The sequence below is a fragment of the Cystoisospora suis genome (genome assembly GCF_002600585.1).
Source record: "Cystoisospora suis strain Wien I chromosome Unknown contig_3588, whole genome shotgun sequence".
In the NCBI taxonomy this organism is placed as follows: domain Eukaryota; phylum Apicomplexa; class Conoidasida; order Eucoccidiorida; family Sarcocystidae; genus Cystoisospora; species Cystoisospora suis.
This window is the reverse complement of record NW_027156383.1, coordinates 9,393-32,002: the sequence shown is the minus strand read 5'-3', so window position 1 is coordinate 32,002 and position 22,610 is coordinate 9,393. Positions and strand designations below refer to the sequence as shown.

The 22,610-nt window shown below is 54.5% G+C and overlaps 3 protein-coding genes across 3 annotated transcripts; 2 read left to right on the top strand and 1 right to left on the bottom strand.

Annotated features, from left to right (window-relative positions):
* Nucleotides 1-1,022: 1,022 nt before the first annotated feature.
* CSUI_006960 (homocysteine methyltransferase) lies at nucleotides 1,023-9,720 on the top strand (the record flags this gene model as incomplete). Its single annotated transcript, XM_068067110.1, has 9 exons — nucleotides 1,023-1,145; nucleotides 2,363-2,440; nucleotides 2,994-3,224; nucleotides 3,828-3,940; nucleotides 4,529-4,610; nucleotides 5,399-5,466; nucleotides 6,019-6,079; nucleotides 6,579-7,225; nucleotides 9,594-9,720. Coding segments are annotated over 9 exons (1,530 nt in total), but the record flags the coding sequence as incomplete, so codon positions are not given.
* On the bottom strand, nucleotides 9,509-15,167 carry CSUI_006959 (ump-cmp kinase). Its single transcript, XM_068067109.1, has 4 exons — nucleotides 14,051-15,167; nucleotides 13,348-13,435; nucleotides 12,602-12,676; nucleotides 9,509-11,799 (listed from the first exon to the last, which is right to left on the bottom strand). The coding sequence occupies exons 1-4, from the start codon at nucleotides 14,780-14,782 to the stop codon at nucleotides 11,264-11,266; spliced, it is 1,431 nt and encodes a 476-aa protein (XP_067920915.1). The 5' UTR covers nucleotides 14,783-15,167; the 3' UTR covers nucleotides 9,509-11,263.
* A 1,134-nt stretch (nucleotides 15,168-16,301) lies between these two features.
* Nucleotides 16,302-22,610, top strand: CSUI_006958 (methionine type i; the record flags this gene model as incomplete). Its single annotated transcript, XM_068067108.1, has 11 exons — nucleotides 16,302-16,425; nucleotides 17,108-17,221; nucleotides 17,547-17,759; nucleotides 18,432-18,551; nucleotides 18,997-19,104; nucleotides 19,580-19,650; nucleotides 20,100-20,170; nucleotides 20,603-20,703; nucleotides 21,261-21,377; nucleotides 21,863-21,954; nucleotides 22,486-22,610. The coding sequence occupies 11 exons, from the start codon at nucleotides 16,302-16,304 to the stop codon at nucleotides 22,543-22,545; spliced, it is 1,191 nt and encodes a 396-aa protein (XP_067920914.1). The 3' UTR covers nucleotides 22,546-22,610.

The window sequence follows — 22,610 nt, the reverse complement described above, 5'->3', positions numbered from 1 at the left end:
CACGGTCAGAAGTCACTCGCAAACGCGATGGAGCACGGCAAGGCACGGCACGGCACACCACGCGGAGGCGCCGCACAACGTCACAGTTTGCGGTCCGATGTGGGCTAGGACGCCTTGGTTGGTTCCAATAGTTTCACCCCCCCGCTATTACTTGCGGCGCTACGCATGTTATTATTTCAGGACAGGAAGACGTTGAGCACACTCTCAGACTTCTGTTACAGCCTCAGAAACACTGCGACAGTCCAGCCAATCTGTCAGCTGCGACTCAGCAACACGGCACCGTGGAGTGCCTCTCAGATAAGGTCGGCGCCAGTGTCAACGCAGTATACCGGGGGTCCGGTTCACCTCCTTGCGTCTCTAACTTCCTTAAGCACCGTCCGGGTTGCCTGCAACGCTCTTGGGAGGGTCTGAAACATTGGCGGGCCCCTAGGACCAAGTGACAATACGGAGCTTCTCTTCGTGGCCGACGTCAGTGGCTGGCTTCGTCGTTGAGAGTGCCAGCGACCACTTTTTTCAAGTACAGTCACGCTTGCGACTGCGTACCAGCACGTCTGAGGCAATTGCTTGGCTCGCGTTTTGCGCCGGCAATCCCGGGGGTGCTACCTGTCTTGCAGGAAGCTCGCGGAGTGTGCCACTTCCGCTCCGCAGCCACTGTTGGCGTCTTCCTGTTCATTTTGGAGCTTTCTTTTCGCCTTCGTAGATGTACCGACCAAGTCGCTTGTTCAGGCTTACTCGTCCCGGCGCGCAGGCGGGAGATTTTTTTTTCTTCTTTTGTCAGTTTCTCAACTATCGCGGCGGGTCCATCTCTCCCCATGGTGTATTTCTCTCATGGGAGAGGCCTCTAGTCTGGTTCCCGCGTATGTGTCTCATACAGACTGTTCCTATTAGAACACTGCATAACAACGTCCGGCCACATCCGGGTTTCATACACCTGAAGAGTCCCGCGGCACTTCGCTCCTTGTAAGCCTGCTGACTGGCGACGCTCTCCCTGTCTCAGCGAGATGACCGACTTCTGCCGCCTGGATGCAGCAGACCGAGATTCGAGAGAAATTCTTCTCTTAGATGGCGGCCTCGGCACTCATTTGAGAACACTGGGCGCCAAGTTCGAAAATAGTCCCGTCTGGTCCAGTCAAGCACTTGTTTCTGTAAGGAGACGCCGGCATGCGTGCCACACTGGAGAAAGAGAAGTCCCGTTACCTATTTTTTAGGGGCTCTCAGCACTGGCACTGGCCATCATAAGCGCAAAGGAAAGAGCGCACCGCTCGCGTCCTCACTCTCTTCCTTGCGGCTAAATACTAGGTTCTGCCACAAACACAATAGGTTACTGTGCGCGCGTGGTGGGCGGCGTGTCAGGGTGCTCCTTGCGTAAGAAATGGTGTGGCGTTCGTACCGCCTGGCCAGTAGAGAGGGGGGGCCTCACTTGGGATCCAGTCCCACTCGCTCCCTCATACGGGTGTTTCTTGTTCCAGTCAGTCCCCTTTCGCCCCGGGCTTCTGTTATCGCTCGTGCGCGCTTTCCGTCCCTGTCCTGGTTCCCTTCTCGCTCCTCTTTTCGGGGAGCTTGGTCTGACTGTGTACTCGCGGCGGTGCCTCTAGTGGGCCTTCGTAATCTGCCTCTTGCTCACCACCAAACCCCAAACCGCTGTTCAGTTATCTGTTGTCATCAGGCCGCGTTTTGTCAGGAGACAGCAGCAGAGATCAGTGGACTACCACCTGTCGGTCGCCAGCACGCAATATGACTCATTCTTCTACGGTTCTTCAGTGTGTTGTACTGTTTGTTGCTGGCCCGTGTGCTGGGCTACCGTGTCGAAACAAAGGCGCTGTTGTCTGCGTTTTGCTGGCCCTAGATACCAACGGCGTCTACATATGTATATTCACTTTCCCTTAGAATACTCTAATGTGTCCTCTCTGGTAGACGAAAAGAGAAAAACACGAACCGGAGCGTAAGCGTGGCGCGGTAGAGTCTGCGTTAGTCAGGCCGGGGGTATCGGCCACCACTCAGCTTTAGGCGTACCTCCTTCGCTTAGCAGTCCTGGAATGTCCCAGACCAGGTGGTATGGAAATTCATTCGGGGACTGTACGTGGCGGCACGCGAAAGAATCTGTTCTTAACAAAACTGTCCGAGTGGGCTCCCCAAAAGATGGTCTCAGTGTACTAAAGATTTCGTGACTGCTTGCACATGTTTCACTGAGGTCGTTTCTGTCTCGATTCTCAACTGTGTTCCCTCAGTTGATTTTTTGATCTCTCTCTCCCAAACCGGGCACTAGGGTCTGGGTACATTGGGTGTCAGTGGGAGTGCGTCAAGTCAATTTCTGTGTTCTGTGTTGTATTGGGTCGCGTTTCCTTTTTGAGGTTTTACACAGGCACCCAGCTTGATCCGACAGGCCCATCTAGACTTCTACCTTGCAGGAGCAGATGTCGCTTTCACGGCCACTTATCAGGTAGCATACCCTTCGGGGGATGTTCGTGATAGCATGGTGTACTCCCCTCAGGACAAGTCGCGGGTGGTACTGGATTCTTTTGTGTAAACAATGGAGTATCTGGTGGAACAATGATATCTTCTGGTGCGGTGCTTTACGGTCCAAGGGAGACGCAGAGCAAGTAGTGATCGGGCAAACGGAGAGAAAGTGTAGCGCGGGTCGATTTCTCGTTGTGCTTCTTCTTTTTCTATGCTTTCGCTTCCTTTGTCGCAGTATTTTAGCGTGGCGCTCGTTTTCTGGTGTTTCGTTTGTGATGTGTTTCTGTGATCCCTCTCGCTCACTCCTCTTTCTTGTATTGCGTATTCTCCGTCCAGTCTGCTCTGAATCCGCGTGACTCGTAGTCTTCTCAGACATACGATGGATGGCGGTTTGTCGCGACGTAGATCACGGCGCTCTACGGGTGCCTTCTTTTCTCTTCTCTCCGGCTGTTCAGATATCAGGCGCCAAGCGGCACCGGTCAGCAGAAAATGTGTCCTGAACTCGCCTTGTCAAGTCTTGTCCTCTCACTGTTTAGGCATCGCTAAAGGGCCTAACGCAGATAGGTCTCTCAGCCGCAGAGGCTGCTGAGACCGTGCGGAGAGCAGTTGTATTGGCGGATGAGGCAAGGCAGGCTGCTATGGCCGGTGGCCCGGCTGATTCTCAAGAGGGTGAAGAGGGTACCGGAGAGAAAGAAGTCTCAGATAGGGGGACCAGGGAGATCTTAGGAACCATTGGTGGAGAGGAAGAGCACTCACGACGGAAGAAAGTGGGCGCGCGTGGGGAGGTCGTTCGTACCTTAGAGCCTCTCTTTGCGAGCCCTGCCTGAGACGCGAAAGAGTGGAGTTAGTGCGCCTTTGGTCCTCTTGATAGCTCCTCTATTCACAACGCTGTTCTCTTCCCGTTGTCGGTTGTATTCTTACTTGTTTTCATTGGCGCGTGCGCCCGTGGAGAGTAATTCTCGGGTGTGGTGGTGCTTATGGCGCGTGTCTGCGATCGTCAGAGGATGCCAACACCACACGCGTGGATGGAGATTTCGATGCCACGGAGTGGGCCGTGCTGCTCGCTTTGGACTTTCATGCAAGTCGTCACGAACCAGCCGGGTGCTTGTCGTTGCTGGTGGGACGTGGGGATATCGTCGGACGGGATAAGAAAGCTGCTGTCACGCTTTAAATGAGAATGGACGTTACGAGTGAAGTAAACCGTTCTTGGGTGTGCTGTTTTTCGTCTGAAACTATTGAGATGCAGCGAGGGACGGTTCTCTCCCGCCCCGTTTGCTTTGTTGACAGTTCAGCCAGCTGGCTTCCACACCAGCACACTCGGAAGAGGAAGTCAAATCTTAGCAGAGAACGTGTATTCGTTGCCCCCTCAGCTCAAGGTGATCCTAAGCAACGGATCGTATGGCGCGGCGCTGGGCGGAGGCGAGGAATATCGGGGGAACTACGGTGTTCCTGCTGAGGAAATTCAGGCCTTTCATCGTTGGAGGTAAGCAGCACGGGGTTGCAGCTGGTGTTTGATTGGCAAGGAACTGACTCTTGTTGTGGTCGTCCGTCCTGCCGAAGTCTGTGCGTGCTTTCGCATGTCTGCATACTCGTTCTTTTCTCAGTTCTGTACCGCGGTGCCTGGGATGGAGTGGAAGACGGCTTCCAGGCTCACTGTCAAACTGGAGTGATGAGCCGTGAAACGAGGTTTTTACAGTTAGTAGCCGCTTTCACCGCGTGGGTACTGCGTCTTCCAGACGGGTTTCTGAACTCGCCACAGTCATATCACAGTGTGGTGAACGAGGATCACGGGCTGCGCTGTGTTCAACTATTTTCAGCTCTGAACCAAGAGATATCGGAAGTGTAGGCGGTTGCAGAGAAGACCTTGTACAGCTAGTGCAGCCGGACCCGGGTTCGTGCTGACCAGCGGGGCTGGTAGCTGTGATGGCCTTGATGCTCTCTAATGTGTTTCTCTTCCCAGTCTGGCTAGTTAGTTGAAGCAGCTTTCTTTTTTGCTGTTGATCACCCTTCGTCGGTCAGCGTGTGTCCCACATCGCAGTCACCTGTTGTGTCTTCTGCACGTCTGCTGCAGATTGGAAGCCGCCTTGCAGTCGAGCCCGGGGCTTCTCGATGCAGTGGTGTTTGAGACTTTGCCTGAGAGCGCAGAGGCGAAGGTGCGGCATTAATTCGGAATCAAGTGTGTTGCACGACGGCATACACGCTACAAGTGGAGCGAACAATCACACGGATACTATTCGGGATACGTTTTTTCGCCGAGAATCCCGCTGGATTGACCGGAGGAACTTGCCCGGCGTCTGCGTAAATGTGCTGGTTTCTGAGTAGTTCCAATGTCCAGTGGGGGGATAGCTCGACGTTGACCACCTAGCGTTTCTCAGAAACCCGTGACAACCATCCTCTCAAGCGGCTGTGATCTACCGGTATGCCCGTCACTTGAGACCGTGTCAGGCAAGCAAAGGTCGATCCGCTAGCGCAATCTACTTAGTCAAGAAGCATGCGAATGGAGACGCAGACAGACGTTCTTTCCTCGTGCTTCTTTTGCTGCCGAAGGACTGGACAGTGAAGAACGTCTTGAGGATATACTGCTTTCTGGAATGATCTGTGTGATCATCTGAAGAACCCAGAGCGCGTCTTTCGGTTTGACTCTCTGTGGTCGTGACAGTGTGGCTAGACTCACCAAGCAGTGGTCTCCACTCACACCTGGGAGCTATCTACGGGCAGGTGTCAATAGCCGTAGTGGTTTTCGTAGGAAGCATTGCCATCGAAATGAGATTGCAGTCCGTCGACGTCTGAAGCAGTGGTCGCGCCGGTTAAGATCAAAGGAAGCGGAGCTGTGTGCGTTTCTTGTGAGTGGAGAAGGAGGAAACTGCAACAGCTTTCTAGGGGCTTTGGAGTGCCGTGATCCGCCGACTGTTTCTTCTTTTTCCTTCTCTGTTTCTCTAAGGCTATACTGTCGCTTCTTCGGGAGTTCCCTGATCTACAGGGGAGAGTCTGGTTTTCCTTCAGTTGCAAGTGAGCTCTGGCAGTGTAGTAGCTGTAGCTGTGGGGAACATGTAGATTAGCGTGGACGCTGTCCCTCCGGCGACCCTTGCGTACTGGGTACGCATCTTTCAGAAACTGAAAACTTCAGATAGCAAAGAACGCGCGCTCGCAAAGGGATGTGTTTGCTTTAAAGGAGTGCTGCTGACGCATCAAGGCAATTTGTCTGCACGGAGTAGACAGTGGGTGTCAACCTGAGTAATCCGCTGCTCATAGAGTTGTTTCAAGCTTGCATCACTGCTGTCTTCGTAGCTATTACGCGGTGCGTTCGCGGTCGGCTGTTAGCTTTTCAAAGCGGTCAAGTTCCCGGGAACCTCGAGCTTCACAGTCTGCACAGAAGGGCCTTCTTCAGTTGTCTGCAGTGTGTCTGGTGACGCTTTGACCTGGTGTCTGATCTCGCTGGTGATCGATTGCGTGCCGGGCTTCTACAAGCCGTGTACTAGAACAAATGCGTGCTCACGCTGTACAAGCAGTGCTGTTTACACAGCCGTGCTCGGTCTCCCGCTGTGGCCTTGGTGAATGCAGGAGTCCCACAAGCTTATCAAGTGGGGAGAACTTCAGAGAAGTTGTCAGCGAGATCTTGAGGGTGAGACTTCAGGCTCGCTGTCTCACTGCGAAAGCGACCAACTGGCGCGGCGAGTCGAAAGGGAGCCCGAGGTGTCGTTCGCTTATGAGAGATGAAGTGGCCGAGTCAAACACTATCTTTCAGCGAGTCGTCTCAAGAGATTCCCGTGAAGTGTTTGCTTAGGTTTCTCCAGTTCGGGTCAACGGTCAGACAGCCGTCCAGAGGTGTGTCTCTCTGATCCCCTCGTTTTCTTAGCAGGCTGATGCTGTCGCAACAACTCTGTATCCTCAGTACTCGAGTGCGGATCCCAAACTGCCAGCTACTGCGGTATGAGACTCTAAGTCAACTCAGCTCTTGAAACAGAGTCATGGGGCATGAAGACTTGGCAAGTGGTTGCGTGGTTCCCGGGCTTTGTGGCACCCGCGAGCAGTCCGCGCAGGCGGAGGCGCGCGAGAAAGGCCACATATGGTGTTAGATTAGCGAGCTGCCGGTTTGTGTTTCTGCGTGTTTGTCCATTCAGCTCGACGCTCGGCACAGGTTTTTGTCGGCAGTAGGAGTGAACTGTTCACCCATCTCTCTCATGACGCCTTTGCTGTGTGAGCCCTCACTCCTAGAGTCGCTTGCAGCACCCTTGGAGAAAACACGGGACATTTCAGGACTGTTTACTCTCTGCTACCCTAACAACGAGCCTTGGAGAAATCCATCTGTTGGTCTTCCACCTGGTTCGAAAGTCGCTGAAGCTCCGAGAAGTGTTTTTTCTACGGACAGAAGCACCCATAGCACTGAAAGCCGGGAAACGGCGCCGACTGATACTGAATGCTACCCCGCTTCGTCGGGTTCAGCCGGTCGTTTGGCCGGACTTTACACTGTTGTACCATTCAAGAGCAGCGTACGCGGCGTCGAGAAGATTCCCGGGGCCAGCACACCCGTACGTCCTGCGAGCAAAACAGTGGTGAGACAAAGTCTTTGCCACGTGTCTCGGCAGCAGAAAAGAACACACTCCGGGTCGGAGGGTGCGGGAGGCGTCCGATGTGACGGCCACCTGCTGGCGTCTCAAGTGAAGTCGTGGATTGACGGCGGCGTTACAGCGGTGGGAGGCTGCTGCGGGACAAGCCCCGAGGACCTGTCAGCAATTCTGACCGTGCTTAAAGCGAACGGTTGCGTTGAGTAAAGAATTCTCCGAGAAGCAGCGGTGTTGTGGGGGTGGAAGAAAGAGGATTATCTTGCTCATCCGAAGCACGGTTCTGGGTAGCTGCCGAGACTGTGAGCAGGTCGATGCGCGTGGGAGAACCTTGATTGTATTGTTTCTGAACCCTTGCTGGGGCAACAATGAGTTGTGTCTGCAAACTGTTCCGTCGCCGTCCAGGAGGCTATGGATTTCTAGGCCTTTGCAAGGTCCTCGTTCGGACGTCCTTTCGACGTGGTACGCGACAGCACGTTTACAGTCTATGAAGCAGCGCCCACGGTTTGCGCTTGCCGTGCGCGTTGGCATGGCTGGGTCAGTAGCAGATGGGCGCCTTGCACACGGGGAGGATTCAGGGGCTTTCAGTGGTGTCCGGTGCCAGCTTGGCAATGCTTCTGCTGAGAACGGCAGTCATAGGCGGGATTGAGTACAGTCTACTCAGCAAAGTCAGCCGACCGTGGGAAGGCTCCACCATGCGGTGAAGACGGGAGTTTTGGTGGGGCCTTCAGGACTCCCGCGTACACCGTTGCCGTGGTACGTTCGTGTCACACTCTCAGACAGTGCTCGGGATCCTCCCTTACACTTCCACGCGCAGGTGTGCTGGCAAGAGATTTGCGCCCTGACCTGGCTTACCGTGAAGAGTCGTTCAGTACCATTTGTGCCGTCACGATGTGAAGCCACAGAAAGCCTCTCACACCGGAGTAATTCTAGTACTTGAAGGCGCGGCCAACGTCCAGGACGCTAGGACAGGCTTTTTGCGTTTGCACTTCAGCCTTCTCTAAGCGGATACAATGTGACAGTCTGAATGGATATTCATGGCCTATACTGCCAGCTCCGGGAGCGTGCTCTTACCAACTGAGAGCGATTTGGTGGATGCATTCAGCGTTACGCCCCGGCATGAAATGATGAGGCAGCTTCCGGCTTCTCGTGTGTTGACTGTGTAGCACATTGGTAATGCAGAGGCTTTATGGGGGAGGTGTCACAGCCTACCTGGCAACTGGCCTGACAAGACAGGAAGGCGCTTTTCGCACTTTCAAACAGCAGTCCCGCACTTAAGTGACAAAAGGCGGGCACAAATGCAGAGGGGTCTGAAGTAGCGGAGCGAAGTTGCTGACAGCCCCACAGCCGCTGCAGCAGATGAAGTCGGCTTCAGGGAACAGTTTCTCGGCATTTGTTCTACACTCAGCCGGTCCGTATGCTGTCAAACAGCCGAATATACAAAGAGCGCCTCGGCTTTCCCGCACTGGTGGCGATCATCAGGCACTGGGCGGTCGCTGCGGCTTTTGTCCGTTTTCAGGAACCTCCGGACCGTCTTGCACGGCTGCTCCCAGCCCCGCTTTTTTGTATGTATGCCGCTGGAGGTTTCGGTCAGTGTCGTCCCACGGCGGAGAACGGCCCGGTCCGACCACTCGGCGATCGGCGACAGCGTCACTTTGAACACACAGGGCTCATGATATGAAGCGTGTATCAGGCTTCCCCTGGGACTTCTGGGGCTCTCTCGACTGTCTCTAAGGTGGCCTCTGCACGGCAGCCTGGCTCTTCGCCCGTCTATCAGCAGTTGTTCAACACCCTACTCCGACGCTCGTTCGCATGCGGCACAACCTGCCTTGTCTCCCGTCCCGCTAAACGATCTGGAGCGGCCCTGGTGCGTCTGCACACCTAAAGCTGATGTCGTCACTCTCCGCTGGCAGAGGCTTTACGGGAGGTTCCGAGAAGTGTGTTCCCCTCTCGATACACTCTCGGGAGATTTGACAGTGACGCAATCTTTTTTTTCCTATCTAGACAGAGATCAGCGGCTCGTTTTCTAGTGGAGACGAAAAAGAAAAAAGACCTGAAAAAAACGTATGCTCGGCCGGGAGCCCGCAGGTGACAGAGCAGAAGACTAGCTGCAGCGACGCTGGGCAACTGATTACGAGCTTACCCGATCTGATTCTGTTGAAGCAATGATATGCAGGACAATCCCCGCCTCGTTCCTCGCCATCAGCCTGCTCTGTGCTTTGGTGACGTGCGAGGTGAGGCGACCGGCCGGCAAACAGGTGAAGCTGTCGCACGTTCGATACCCGCTTTCCACTTCATTCACCATTAGCGGTTTGTGAACCGTGCACGGTATTACTACTTCAGTTTGACAGCAACCCGTTTTCACGAGAAAACTTCGCCGGGTCCAACCCGGTGAATAGCCGGCCACTGTCGTGACCACCTCCTCAATCATGCTCCGTCTTGCTACAGACGAGAGGCATGCTCCAGTGCTCCGGGGAAACGAGGAGATACAGGCTGAACGCACTTTCCTCTCAGGAGTACCTGCATACTTTTCATTGAAGATGTGCGGTGTTGGTGCGAGATGAGAATTCACAGGAATCGAACAAAGCAGAGTGGTCAAGGATTGAGACGGCCGGGAAGCAATGGTTCAGAGCTTCGGTATCGGCTCTCGAAGATGATGCAGTGCACCAGAGAGCACCAGCGACTAGTATCGGGAACCTAATCCAGGAGATTGTGCCGGAGGGAAGGCCGTTTTCCGTGACACCAACCACGGCAACGGGGGACGTCGGGCGAATGGTCCGCGGCCGCGTTGTGGGCTATGGTACACGGGGTGTAGTGTTTGAGGTGACGGACACCAGGACCGGAGAAAAAAAAGCTGCAAAAATCTACATCGGAAGGAAAAACCAGATTTTCGAGCTCCCTCTCGTCGCGATGTGGAAACTGAGTCAAGAGCTAGCTATCGTAGCGCACGCATCCCGCAAGTACACCACGGAAGACCTGGTTAAGCAAGGGCTGGCCGTTGGGAACACTGTTCGGCGGCTGCTGGACAAGCCTCGCGTCATCTACGGGACAAAATCTCCTTTAATAGCCTGGAATTCTGTCCTTTTTTTACCACTCATGAAGTGCAGCTTGAAACTTCTTTTTGGTAGGCCTCTTGTTGAGTGGTCTTCGGATGCGAAGCTGTACGCTATGAAGAAGGTGATATCAGCGGCAGCAAACATTCAGCGCCTCGGGCTCGTTCACTGGGATATTCACGACAAAAACGTCCTCGTGCGAAAAGACGGCGAACTACTGATCGGGGACTTCGGCGATGCCACCTTTGCTCACAACTACTTGCTGCGGTCCACACGCCGCGCCGCGTTTGCACACGACGCACTCGGGCTTGGCTTGTTGCTCTACAAGATTTACACCGGCGGCGGAACACCAAACTTCCGAGGGAAAGAGTGTAGTGATTCCCTTACCCTCGGCGAGTTGCCCGCCACTTCTTCAGAGCAGCATCGACAAATGAGAGAAGCCATTCGAGGGCTTGTCCGGTGCGACGTGGGAGCACGGTTGCAGGCTGTGGATATAGTATATAAAAGTCCGATTTTTGACGCATAACAATTGTTGCATGTCCCTGCACGTCTCACAAAGCAGGCCTCGCCTCAGGAAGAACGGTTTGTCTCTTCAAAATTCTACCAGGGTCCTCAGTCGAAGTCTCAATAACCGTAAAGGCGTGGCAGCGCGGCCAGCACAGTTAATTCCGAACAACAGATTCGCAGTTCCGACTTGCAAGCCAGAACGCGGGTTGACGCCCTGCGGGTCCTCAGCTCCGGCTGCAGTTCCCGCCAGTAAAGGGCTCTACCTACGATAGCTAGTGGCACTGCTAGCACAGCGGCTACCAAGGCGCCGCGGCTTCCTCAAGCGCCGACCCGCAGTCAGTCGTCCTGCAATCAGGCGAACTGGAGCGCAGTACGTGAAGGCTGGCAGTGGGTAGCGGAGCAGCAGTCCCTTATGCACCCCACACCTCCCGAAGTGGCATCCCCCTGGACAATAATATTTATCCTCTGTCCGAGCACGTCCGACAGTTCTCAATCACAGACCGCCCCTTGCGCTGTACAGCGTCGCAGCGTACGCGACTGTCTACGGTAGGCAGCCGAACTTGATTTTCTCCCGGACTTCTGCAGAGTGCTGACTTCTCACCTGCGCTGGGCTCAATCATGAAAGAAGGCCTGGTTGTGCTCGAACTAGCTGCAACTTGCTTAGACTGTCTTCCGCGGTTCAGCCTATAGGCTTCTGAAAAGGGGATCGACACATCCCCACACCTCCTCCACGGAGTGGGACGCATCGATCGTCTTCAAGAGCTGCTTCTGCTCGAAGTATCTGACGATTGGCATAGTCTCCTCCTTAAACGTCTTGAATCGCTTTCTGATGGCTTCGGCGTTATCATCTGCCCGTCCGCTGCTCTTCCCACGCTCTAGTAGACGGTGCTCCATTGTTTCTTCTGGGCAGTCGAGAAACAAACAAAAGCGAAGATCCACTCCGCTGCGCCTGTTTACCTCGTTGGTTTCCTGTTCGTTTTGTTGCACCTCATCCTCGAGCTGACGCAAGACTGCATCACACTGACAGGCTAGTCCGGGTTCCGAAGAGCGAATCTGGTTTATTTTTTCAATTAAGTTCTCCGAATGTGTAAACGCGAGCCACCCGTTAAGGTTATCCTGGTTGCGGGGGTAGCCATCGATCAGAAAGACACGTGACCACCCGTTTGCCACCATCTTCTTGAGAAGAAGCGTCAGGGTGATTTCCACTGGTACGATCCGACCTGCAACAAGCACAAGCCACGGAACGGACTACTACTCCCGATTTGCAGAAACCGTGGACTTGAGCGGGTCGCTGTCAGCAGGGGGTCGACATTGCGTCTTGCCTTTGTCCACACCCGGACCGTCACTATCAGCCCTCTCGTTGTGAAGAATTTCGCTCCAGCGGGAGACCGAAGAAAAGAACTTCTGTGCACGATGCGGTGCCTCATGTCGCGACTGCACATGACTCAGGGTCCATGTAGCATCCATGGGCACACACATAAGTACATCACTTCTGCCTCGCCTTTGCCTGCATCCGTCAGGAAGATACATTAGGGGGGTATGCCTCGTGAAGGATGATGTCACTCCCAGACGCTCATCCGAGTACGCACTGCGTTGCCACGGGCTACCTGTAGTGTCGAGGAAGCCACGGTAGGTACGGAGAGGCCAAGTGCGATGCCAACTCCTTCGGCTGTGTAAACTCCCCTCGCCCGCAGAGTGGCTGGCGCTTCTTCTTCTGTTCTTCGCGTGCGTGGCCACACTAAGAGGTAAACGACCACGCCGCCTGGGCTACCGACACGACAGACCTTCCCGTATCAGCCAGTGGGACGGCGTAGAGAACGCGCCTTGCCTTACACGAAAACAAATAGAGAAAAATCATACCGTTGGTGACGCTCACACTCGCGCACGGAAAAGGGAGCTCACGAACTACAGACAAGGAAGACCCGGTCGGAATAACTACAGTTGACCATGCAATCCGTGGTCGCAGTTCGGTACCTACACCTGGTGCCGGCATTCCACGTAGCGGCTGAGCTCACAGCATACCTTCCCGGATGCACTGTTGAATGAGTTCGCCGTCCTTGCTGTTTGGTCTCTGCCTCTCTTCTCGGAGACAGTCCCCTGCAAACAACAGGACTAGGGCAGCACCACACCGTGCACGGCTCTGTCGGAAAGAAGACGGACGCGAGATGACTGGCAATAGACAGGAAATCGTAGCATTGCCAACATATACTATCAAAAGGACAAATGTCAAACTCATCCCGCAGTCGATGTGAGCAAGACAAGGCCTGCTGAGCGCTGACTGTACAAAGTTTTGACTGCGGTTTAACAATCCCGCGTCGCCTTCCGATCATCCACCTGCCGTCGGTTATTGGCGTATTCGAATCCGCATACGTATACACAGCTGGACGGGTATCTGTAGGTAAGTGTCGGCGTCTTATTGTGCGGACTGGTGTTTCGTATCTAAAAAGAGGGCTGAGGGGTGAGCGCCCGTGCCGGCAGACAAGTGCGGTATGGTGAAAGCAGTGGCAGATCGATCGTCACACCGAGAAAGTCCGGGAAGGGCGTAGTGGCAGGCTTCCCCAATTCACGGCCAAGAATATGTAGTAGCATTCTCTCTGGATACAGACCTGGTCAGATCAAAAACGGCCGACCCCTCAAACCGAATACCTTGCAACACGGATATATCTGGACCGTTGCACGAGAGTGCTACAGTAACCCTTTCACACGTGCCTGGGTGTCCGAGCAAGCGTTTCTCCTCCCGAGGACCGCCAGAGTAGCTGCCACCTCACCAGCAGAGATGTGAACAACGTTGTGATGCTTCGTGAGGAGTTCACATTGGGTTCCCTTGCCTGCACCAGGGCCACCAAGAACGAACACCTGAAGGAAGGAAACAGAACGCCAGTTTTACAACTGTGACCTTCTTTTGTGCACCGCCCATAACTTTCGCAGCCGCAGAAACACCGGGTCACCTTCCTTCCAAAATGTCTTCTCTTGTGTGCATTTGGCTCTCTGTACTTCTCCGGCCCTCGGAACACACTGCCTAGAACCGCGAGCATCATCTGCAGCACCGCGTTGAAAAGCGCCACTCGGGATTGAGAGACGACTGGTTGTGTACTGAATCCTGTTATGCTACGCGAGCACGGACATCCAGTTACTCACCGTCACTTGAACTCAGCCTACAGTCTTACTGAGTACGACGGGAGTTCGATACAGTGTCAGAGAGTCTGAAAGAGGCTCTCCAGGCACCCAGCAGAGCTTCGAATCACGTTGTAAGATAAGGAGAAAGGTACTCTTTGAAGTGCACGACGCCTTTTGGTCCAAAGCTACACGGGACCGGCCTCCGAACAAGTGCCCTCACCGCATAGAATTCTGTAAGTTACCCTGCGTCAAAAGTGGTGTGACTGTAACGTCGACTAGCGTCGGACAACAGACAATCTGACAGCAACCCGGCGGGCACCCACACCGACTCTACGGAGACCAGCAGTTACTCACGATTTGTGGTTTGCCGTGACAAGATGAATTGCTGGATGCCATGGTGCTTGACAGGCGTGGGGGCGCGCTTGAAAGGCTTGTCTGACGACAATTACGGGAGAAACACCCCCGTAGTGACCGAGGGCGAAAACCACCGAAGCTGAGTGCGGGACCAGGCAGGAAAGGGGGGAAGCAGGGACGCCACGCGTGGGGGAGGTGTGTGAGACGTGGACCGGGATATATGCAGACACGACGGACAAAGGAAGAAACTGGAGTGACGAGAGGGGCTCGGCCGAGCTGGTGGACAAAGGCAGGCAGAGAATGGCACTGATCCCGCGGAAAGAGAGGTAACCAGCCTGGCTTACGACCGGAGCCCTCGCACAGTCCGCGAGTCTGAACACCCAAGGAGACGAGACGATCAACGAGATGCGAAGTGGTGTGGCCTACAGGGAAGGAACACGGCTGGTTACAAGACCTGTGAACAGGTGCTTGGAACAAAGACACGAAGCGGGACTCCGGGAGGGGACCAGCGACATCCAACAGAGGAAACGCGGCATCAGGTAGCAGGTATGAAGGGCGAGCACGCAGTTTTGCCTGCTTCACCTCCAAAACAGCGCAGCCGCAAAGAGGTGAACGCGTGCCAGGCAGGCGCATGCAGCCGATGGGGGAGAGATAGGAAGAAGAGATAAGGCAAAGCCCCAGCACACGAACCGCACTGAAGAACAATAAAGCTCCGCAGCCGGCTCCGCTCATCACACAGGGTTGAGAGAGGACGACCGGACGCCCCGACGCACAGACAGCAAGAAAAATTCGATGGGGTCCCTGCCCGCGATGGGTACGCTTCAGACTCTAAAGGCATCGCAGGCAACAAGTACTGCCCCTCATTAAGTGACACGACAGTAGACCTGAGAAACGACGGTTCAGATAGAAACAGGACACCGGAGAACAATGCAGACTATCGCAGCCACGGAGAAAAAAAGTGAGCCAGTTGGGAGAAGCAGTCTCTGGTGGTGTACGGGAAAAGGCGACACAAATGCCAAGCTGCCGGGGTTTTCGCTGTCCTTCCCTTACAGCCTTCGCATGTCGCGACGGGCGACCTCGGGTACATGCACCGCGTATTGCAGCCGCGGGCAGGGGGTGACCACTTCGGGCTGTGAGCGGGGGCCAGCGTGAAGCGTGTGTCTGTTTTGTCTGCGCGTGAACGAAAAACCCCCGTAGGTGCTTGCGACGGCGACAGCGCTAACTTTCAGCGTCAATCTTTCGGGAGAGACTCTACACCGCTCTCCAGTCGAGGCTGCGACGGGATGGCAGAAACTTCGCGATGTGTTGTGTGTGAGTTGGAACTGTAAGAAGAAGCGGCGCGTTGTTACCAGTGGCAGTGAGCAGAAGACTTAGCTCGCTGCATCTGACCCGTGAGGAGACACGTGAATGACAGATCTCTACTAGCAACCACTCGGCGCAAGCAATCCTCACTTTCTAACTCACATGCCAAACTCTGGAACCGTGTGTTCTGAGATGCAGTACATGCTTTCTTTACTGTATTTGAACCGCGCCTCGCGTCCGTTGTGTGTATCAGCTTCGTGCTGTGTGCTCCCTGTTAGAGAGGCTGGGCGGGCATGACCCGGCTGGAAATAGTTTGCCCACCCTCCGCGCGCGCGGTCTTCAGCACCTTGCTGGTTACTTCGGCCTGTTAATTCAGAAGACAGCTAACTGCTGTAACGCATCTGTCCCGAACCTCCAGTTCCCGTCGATTGCCCTTTTTTTCTCCACGTGTGGCAGCGACGAAAGCGTCATGTCCTTCGCCTCCGTTCTTCGAAGCCCAACCACTCTCTGCAGGAGCAGCCTTGTTTGCCCCTGGAAAAAGAATGTGGTTTTTAAGCACCCGAGCAAATTTCATACATCCTGTGGAAGGACTTCTCTCTGGACATGCTTTTCAGGTCCGACTTGCAACGAGGGCATGTCCAACCACGCGTTGAACTTTCCTCGCGAAGGTTCTTTCCTCCATGCTGGCTCTGGCTGGCAAAAAATACTGGTTCCAGTGTATGCTTTTGACTCACTCCGCTTTCGCCTGTTTCCCCTGCGAGCCCGCACGCAAAAGTCATTGAACGCCACGGACTCGGACACCGCTGGCAGCGTCTTCTCGAGGTCCGAGGCTTCCAAAAAACCATGTTTCAGCAGGGCCGAGAGCACTCACAGCGATCTTGAGCGCCACGATCCACTACCTCTCCTCATGACCGTGGAACGCAGGAGATCCGGCGAATACGCAACCAAAATGTTCAAGAATATGTTCACGACAGCAAGCGAAGGGGCACGAAGAAGTGCCTTTCTGACTCCTAAGCTCGTCATTCGTCGGAACGAACAAGTGAAAAGGCGTTTCCCAACCACTCTTGCTGAAGGTACCAGAAAACGATATCCTCTCCGGGCAACTGTCGAGCTTCCGTTTCATCCCGTGTCTTCCTGCTGACGACGTTTGTGTAGCTACACACACATGGAGATAGTGCGGGGGACAGGGACGTGAATCCTCATGCTTGTTCTCTTACCAGCTGTATTCACGCGCGCCCCCTGCTCGACTCACGACGTCTTCCCCGTGCCTGCCTGCTACTAGTCAGCCGGCGATCACGCTGTTTTTTTCTTTTATCTTGAAACAAGCAGTCTTTGAAGGCAGTCTCTTAGTCACTCACTGCATCATTTTTTCCAAGCAAGCCCTGGAATATCAAACTGTCAACGGCAGGACTGCGCGCGGGCACAGGATGCAGTCTATCAAGTGGAATGTAACTGCGTCAAAGAATCACCGGACCTGTCCTAACACGGGCACTCCAACGCATGTGCATTGTCTGCTTGTACTTCCGCTTCCCCAGTTATCGCACAGCGGCGCCGTATTTGCCCGTGCACTCTTCGATCGTTGCGGACCAGCGACTGCTCCGAATACATTGCCATAGAATGCATGATTTAGCTAAGCTCAGGGAAGAAAGGGGGGCAGTTGCGACCTATTGCCTTGGAGGAGTCCGACTTTGTGGTTCTATCACTGAGTGTAGGTGCAGCTTTTCTCGCGTCCGATATTGTGGATGCGCCAGTCAGACAGTGGTGGCGGCGTACATGTGACTCCACAAGGTTCCCTGTCGGCAGGGATGAGTACTCCTAAAGCCGTTTGTGTTACTGTAGGAGTTGGCGGATTGCTTGATGGTCGCCAGGGTGAGAGGCCCGGCCGCTGTCGAGCCGTTCCGCTTTGAGGGAGTCAGACACCCTGCTGTCTGTCAGGTCGGGTGAGTTTCTGTTATCTTCGAGTTCGAGGTTGCTGTGCGGACATGCTGCCGACTTTAGTGTGCCCCTACATTCCGAAGCAAGGTGCTTAGGGAAACGTTGAACAACGCTTAATGCCCGAGTTCATTTTTGCTTGTTTTATCTCGAAGCGATAAAGGGGCTCGCTAAGAGAAGGAAGCCTCACGTGCTCGTTCCCACATGTGAGTGCCACCTGTGAAGTTCTTGTAACTTCTGTCTTTTTGTGAGACTTCATCAGGCCAGTACGCCGTGCTCCCAGCTCAGCCTGTTCCCGAAGGTATTCCAAAGCCACCTTACGCTTGTAGTCAAGATGGAAGGTCAGATGACCTTCGGTCATCTGAAGAAGAAAAACCGGGAGAAGTTCAGACCTCAGAAGCTATCGAGAAAATCAAAGCAGCGTGTGTAGTGGCAGCAAATGCTCTTAAACTCGGTCTGAGAGCTGCGCAAGAAGGTGGGCTTCTCCTTTTGAAGGCCTGCAACCGCTAGCGTGTCTAGGCCCTTGCAAGGCGGTGAGAGTACTCTCCAACAGAAATATGACCTCATATAGGTCCTCGTGACGCTGACGCATTTCATGAAAGACTATTTTAGACTTCGTCCCCATGGAGCTGCCTTTCTGTGCTCTAATAAGTGTGTCCGTGCGCGGCTAAGTTGTGCGTGCAGTCAACCTTTTGCAGGGAGACGCACGCAGGCCGCGTGTGCAAATAGTCAGGCGACGGGGGGCTGTGAGAGGGAGCCGGAAGGATTCCTTACTGTGCCCCTACGCATAGAGACTAAGCCTCGTTTAGTCAAGCAAGCGGAAGACGCGGTATTCGTGGTAGCCTTGCGCACACGCAACTCGTGTCGGGAAAACTGGCACGGTGTATCTGCTCGACTGTTTCAACGGACGTACGCGGGATCACAGAAAGTCGCGGGAGTCTTGTGTGTCTCGGGAGTTCGAAGGAGCTTCCGAACCTCCAGGCGCGAATGCCATCAACAGGGTCGGTTCTTTAGCTACCTCCGCTTGTTCCACTGCTCAGGACGGTTTCGGTTTTGAAGGACGTGGGGCTCAATACGCACAAGTGTTCATTTTCACTTTTCACCAATGACATGCTTGGAATGTTTGTGTGGCGAGGACGCTCCGCAGGCGCAACGACAGAGGACCTCGATAGAGTTGTCCATGAGTATATTGTCAGTGTCGGTGCGTACCCGGCGGCTGTCAACTTCCACAATTTCCCGAAGGCTGTCTGTGCGTCTGTGAACGAAGGTACTTGCTCCACTTTTTTCTTTCAGGACCCGCAGCAGGCCTTCTCTTCTGGAGCCAAGAAAGGGTACTTGCATGTATCATGCCACAAGAGCGATTCAGCTAGGTTATGAAATCGTACCAGCTGACTGCGTGCTTACCAAGACGGCGTATGCCCACTCGGACGACTACCACTCAGGGGAATCATGCTACTGTCATCAAAATCTGTAGCCGCCACCAGAATTAACGGTCCTAGCGCAGTGCCAACGTCGTTGGCCGCTGCAAAGCGCTCTTCCTTACAATCTTGGCTCCTCCATTTCATCCGTGGGCAGTGCTCTGCGAAAGTCGCTCGTCGGCAGCGTGTCCGGTCAGCTGTGCAGAGTCTGATTTCAGGTGGTGTGCGTGCGGCACAAGCCCCCCCGTTCTCCTAGAAAACGGCCGGAGCTATCTTTGTCACTGCTGCCCGCAGCTGTTTGTCACGGCATTCCGAACCTGCGGCCCTTGCAAAGTGGAGATATCATCACCCTCGACTGTACTGCGTACGTGGATGGATACTTCGGTGAGGATTCGAAAACTGGTTAAAATTCACTTTCAGTGACCGCGTACATCCCAGCAGAGAAGCTGAATTGTTGGCGCTAGCAAAGGGCAGCCAGCGAACTGTCGATCGCTGCTCAAGCAAGTGGCTGAAGCAGCGCGCACTGCGGTACTAGATTGGAAAACTCCTCAGTACCCCTTCCGTAGAATGGACAGCCCTACTGAGTACATTGTCGCTGTTCCGGGGTGTGCCGCGGGAATTCTCGAAAACTGTATACCGTGGAAAAGAGATTATGTGTATTTGTGAGGGCGGATGCGGTTTTCGCGCGACTACACCTGGGTGGGAGTGACAGCTTCGTCTTGCACCTGAAGTGGTGTGCAGGGCTGTGCAGCATGAGAGAGGGAAGGCGCGGGAGATCCGTCGCGTGCACGCGGAAGCTTCGAGATCCGCAGTGGCCGCGCTGACAACTCCGGTCGTCCCATACACGTGCAATCTCCAACTGTGCTGCTTTCGTCAGGAGACTGCGCTGGCACAGCCATGATAGGAGACGTCTTGCCTACACACCGCAAGCTTGTAGTGACGACCCAAGTAGGGAATACCTCCTTGCAAAAACTGCGGTCTGTCAAACGCATCAAGCGGTGGGATACTCTGTTGTACTACCCGGCTTACGAAGCAGGCGTGCATCAGTCGATCGGTACCCCAACTGCTAATGGTTCCACCTCTACGGGAGATTACTGTCATTTCTCGGTCTTGTAGTTCACGGATACGGTTGAGACGTGACCCACAGCTATCTGCCAGAGAGCCGTGCTTGAGTTTTCGGCTGGCGGTCGTTTCGTCCCGTTAAATCCGCGTCTGCGTGAGGCGAAGCGGCATGGTGGAACTTTCCATTGTCCTTCCTTTCGGTGGTATTATAAGTACTAGCTCAGCCGAGGCAGGGGAAAGGAGAGATGTGCTGAAAGACCCCCGCAGCGAATCTTTTCTCGCCCATCCATGCTGATTCTTCACTCCTGGGGCCCCCTTTTCATTCGTTTACGCAGGCGTGTTTGGAGGAGGCCATTAAGGTGGTCCAGCCGGGTGTTCCAATCAGCGAAGTAGGCAGATGTATTCAGTAAGTCGGCTGACGCGCGATGCTGGGTTCAAACATAGCCGGGACGCTCCGTCTTTCGCCGGAGCAGCCCTCTCAGGTCAAAAGTGAACGTTGTACTCGTGTATGGTCTGTTTCGTGTAGCTTGTGTGTACTTGCGCGAAAGTCGTCCTCCGGTTTCAACACGCGGCAAAATCCTTGCAGCCAGGTCACAGCCAGCATCTGCGCAACGGGTGCTAGCTGGTTGGTCCCGGTTGTTTTGCACGTGTCAGCAGCTGTGTGAACATGTCGTCTGTGACCTCTTGACTAAGCTATCCGGTGCCAACCGTCATATGGGCTGTAGCGCGAGCCTGCCTGTAGACTGGCTCTCTGATTTTCGCCCGCGGGGTACGCCGCAGCCCGCAGCCCTCTCGAGATTTTCTTCGCCCCTCGGCTGGTTTCGTTTTTCTTCCGCAGCACTCTCGCCACGGGGCGGGGCTTCAGCGTCGTTCGGGAGTTTTGTGGGCATTTCATTGGCCGCAGGATGCACTTGCCCCCTCTTATCTCTCATGTTTATCGTAAGCCTTCTGCCTGTTACCGGCGGCCAGTGAGTTATTTTCACAATACGGACTTCCCCTGAGGGTGAGCCCGTTATTTGCTGTTCTTGAAGAGAATCACAGCATGTTGAACACGCTCCTTGGACAATCCTAGTTTTTCCCTCACAGCGGTAAGTTCCTCCCGTTCGAAGTGCTGGTCGGAGAATTTGATGTGCGAGCCACAGTGCACCCTTTGTAAGGCAGTAGGATGGTGGGCGATTGTCAGGGTCTCTCGGTGTCCGTGCGTACTGCGCACAGGTTACTGCTGGCAAACCCTCTCAGGGCCCTGCGAATAACTCGACGTGCTTAGCTACGGCTGATGTATTGTGTCTGAGCGGTGGATTAGCCCAACACTTTCCTCCCTGCAAGCGACCCCAACGCAGGCAAGGAGATGTGCTGAATAGCTTCAGGCAGAAAGTTTGTGCATGGAATCGGTTGCGGTGTGACTCGGCCCATGTCATCGGCCTCGTGTAGATATGTTCTTCCCGTTAGACACTGATAATCTTTCGTTGGCTGCGCCCACGCATGTCGGGTTGCAGGCGCACCAGATACAACGCCGATAGCTACTAAGCTCTGCCATTTCAGGCGCCTGTGCTGTCTCCTTCCAGCGAACGACACTGAAGGCGTCTTCCGCAGCGGCCAGACTCTCACTATTGGTACGCCCAGTGAGTGAGTATGCATCTGTAGGCATGGATCTGTCAAGGCCGTTGCCCGTGAGATCTACTCACATCCTGCTTGAATCCAGGTTTGGCCGTCCTAGGACTACTGTTCGAAAGAACAACCTCTGTTGCGACTGCGCCGTCCTTCCCTTCACTGAGCAGTGATACGGTAATGCGTTGCCACTAAGTCTCCATTTGCGAGCTGCGTTCCCAGTCAACAGACATGACCGGCTGCGGGTGTCCAGCACTGCCCTCGGGCCCCGTGCCGACGTTGGATTTGCATACGTTCAGACAGGGTACCAATGAACCAGTTCAGAACTCTCGGGAGTACGTTGATGTGGTCGTTGAGGGGGGCTGGACGGATAGCTGTTCGGCTGAGAAAAAAAGACCGGAAAAGCTGTAATGGTGTTTCTGATGTTGATATGACTATCGCCGTGGAGGAGCGCCTTCGTAGTTTCGTGCCGGCGTTTCGTATCTCTCAGAACCAATTTTGTGCGAGGGCGCGGCTGACCTGTACACCTGGCGGGACGGATGGACGATTGTGACTCAGGACGGTGGCCGCGCAGCCCAGTTCGTAAGTAACCCGTGTTAATGTATCTTCGGCCTTCTGGAGCGTTAGAGAGGAGGCCCTGGCGGCTTCTCTAAAAACCGAGAGTCAGCCACTTGTCGGCACATGCGTACCTTCTTGTGTGATCTCTCTAGGGGCGATTGTTTAGCTCGATGCAGGACACTTCTGCGTAACGTTGAGCCCTCCGATATTTCTTCTTGGCTCAGCAACTCGGCTTTTAGGTATCCGCAGTCGGTGTTACCCTCCCTCGCACCGCCACAGGCTTCAGAGCCAACAGACAAGCGGGTAGCCCCCTATACGGGTGATACACGGTACCACCCTTGTACGGTGTGGTCGTTTAGACTTGCCTCGGAAGAAAGATTTTCGACGGTGCAAGTGCCCAGTAGATACCCGACGACTCCGAAAATACCCCAACGCGAAACTGGCGACAATAAGGGATGCCAGTCCCGGTGAGCGGTGAGATCTTGTTTTCCCGAGTGGGGGGGACGCAAGCGCGGCACTTGCTTTCTTTGCGTTTTGTTCGTGTTCATCCAACAGGAGCACACATTGCTGGTGACGGAGAAAGGAGCGGAAGTCCTTACCTTACCGACTGTGTGAACATCCAGTTGCTCTGAACGTCACACCGAACTCGGGCGGGAAGAGAGCTTAACGGGGCTATGTGT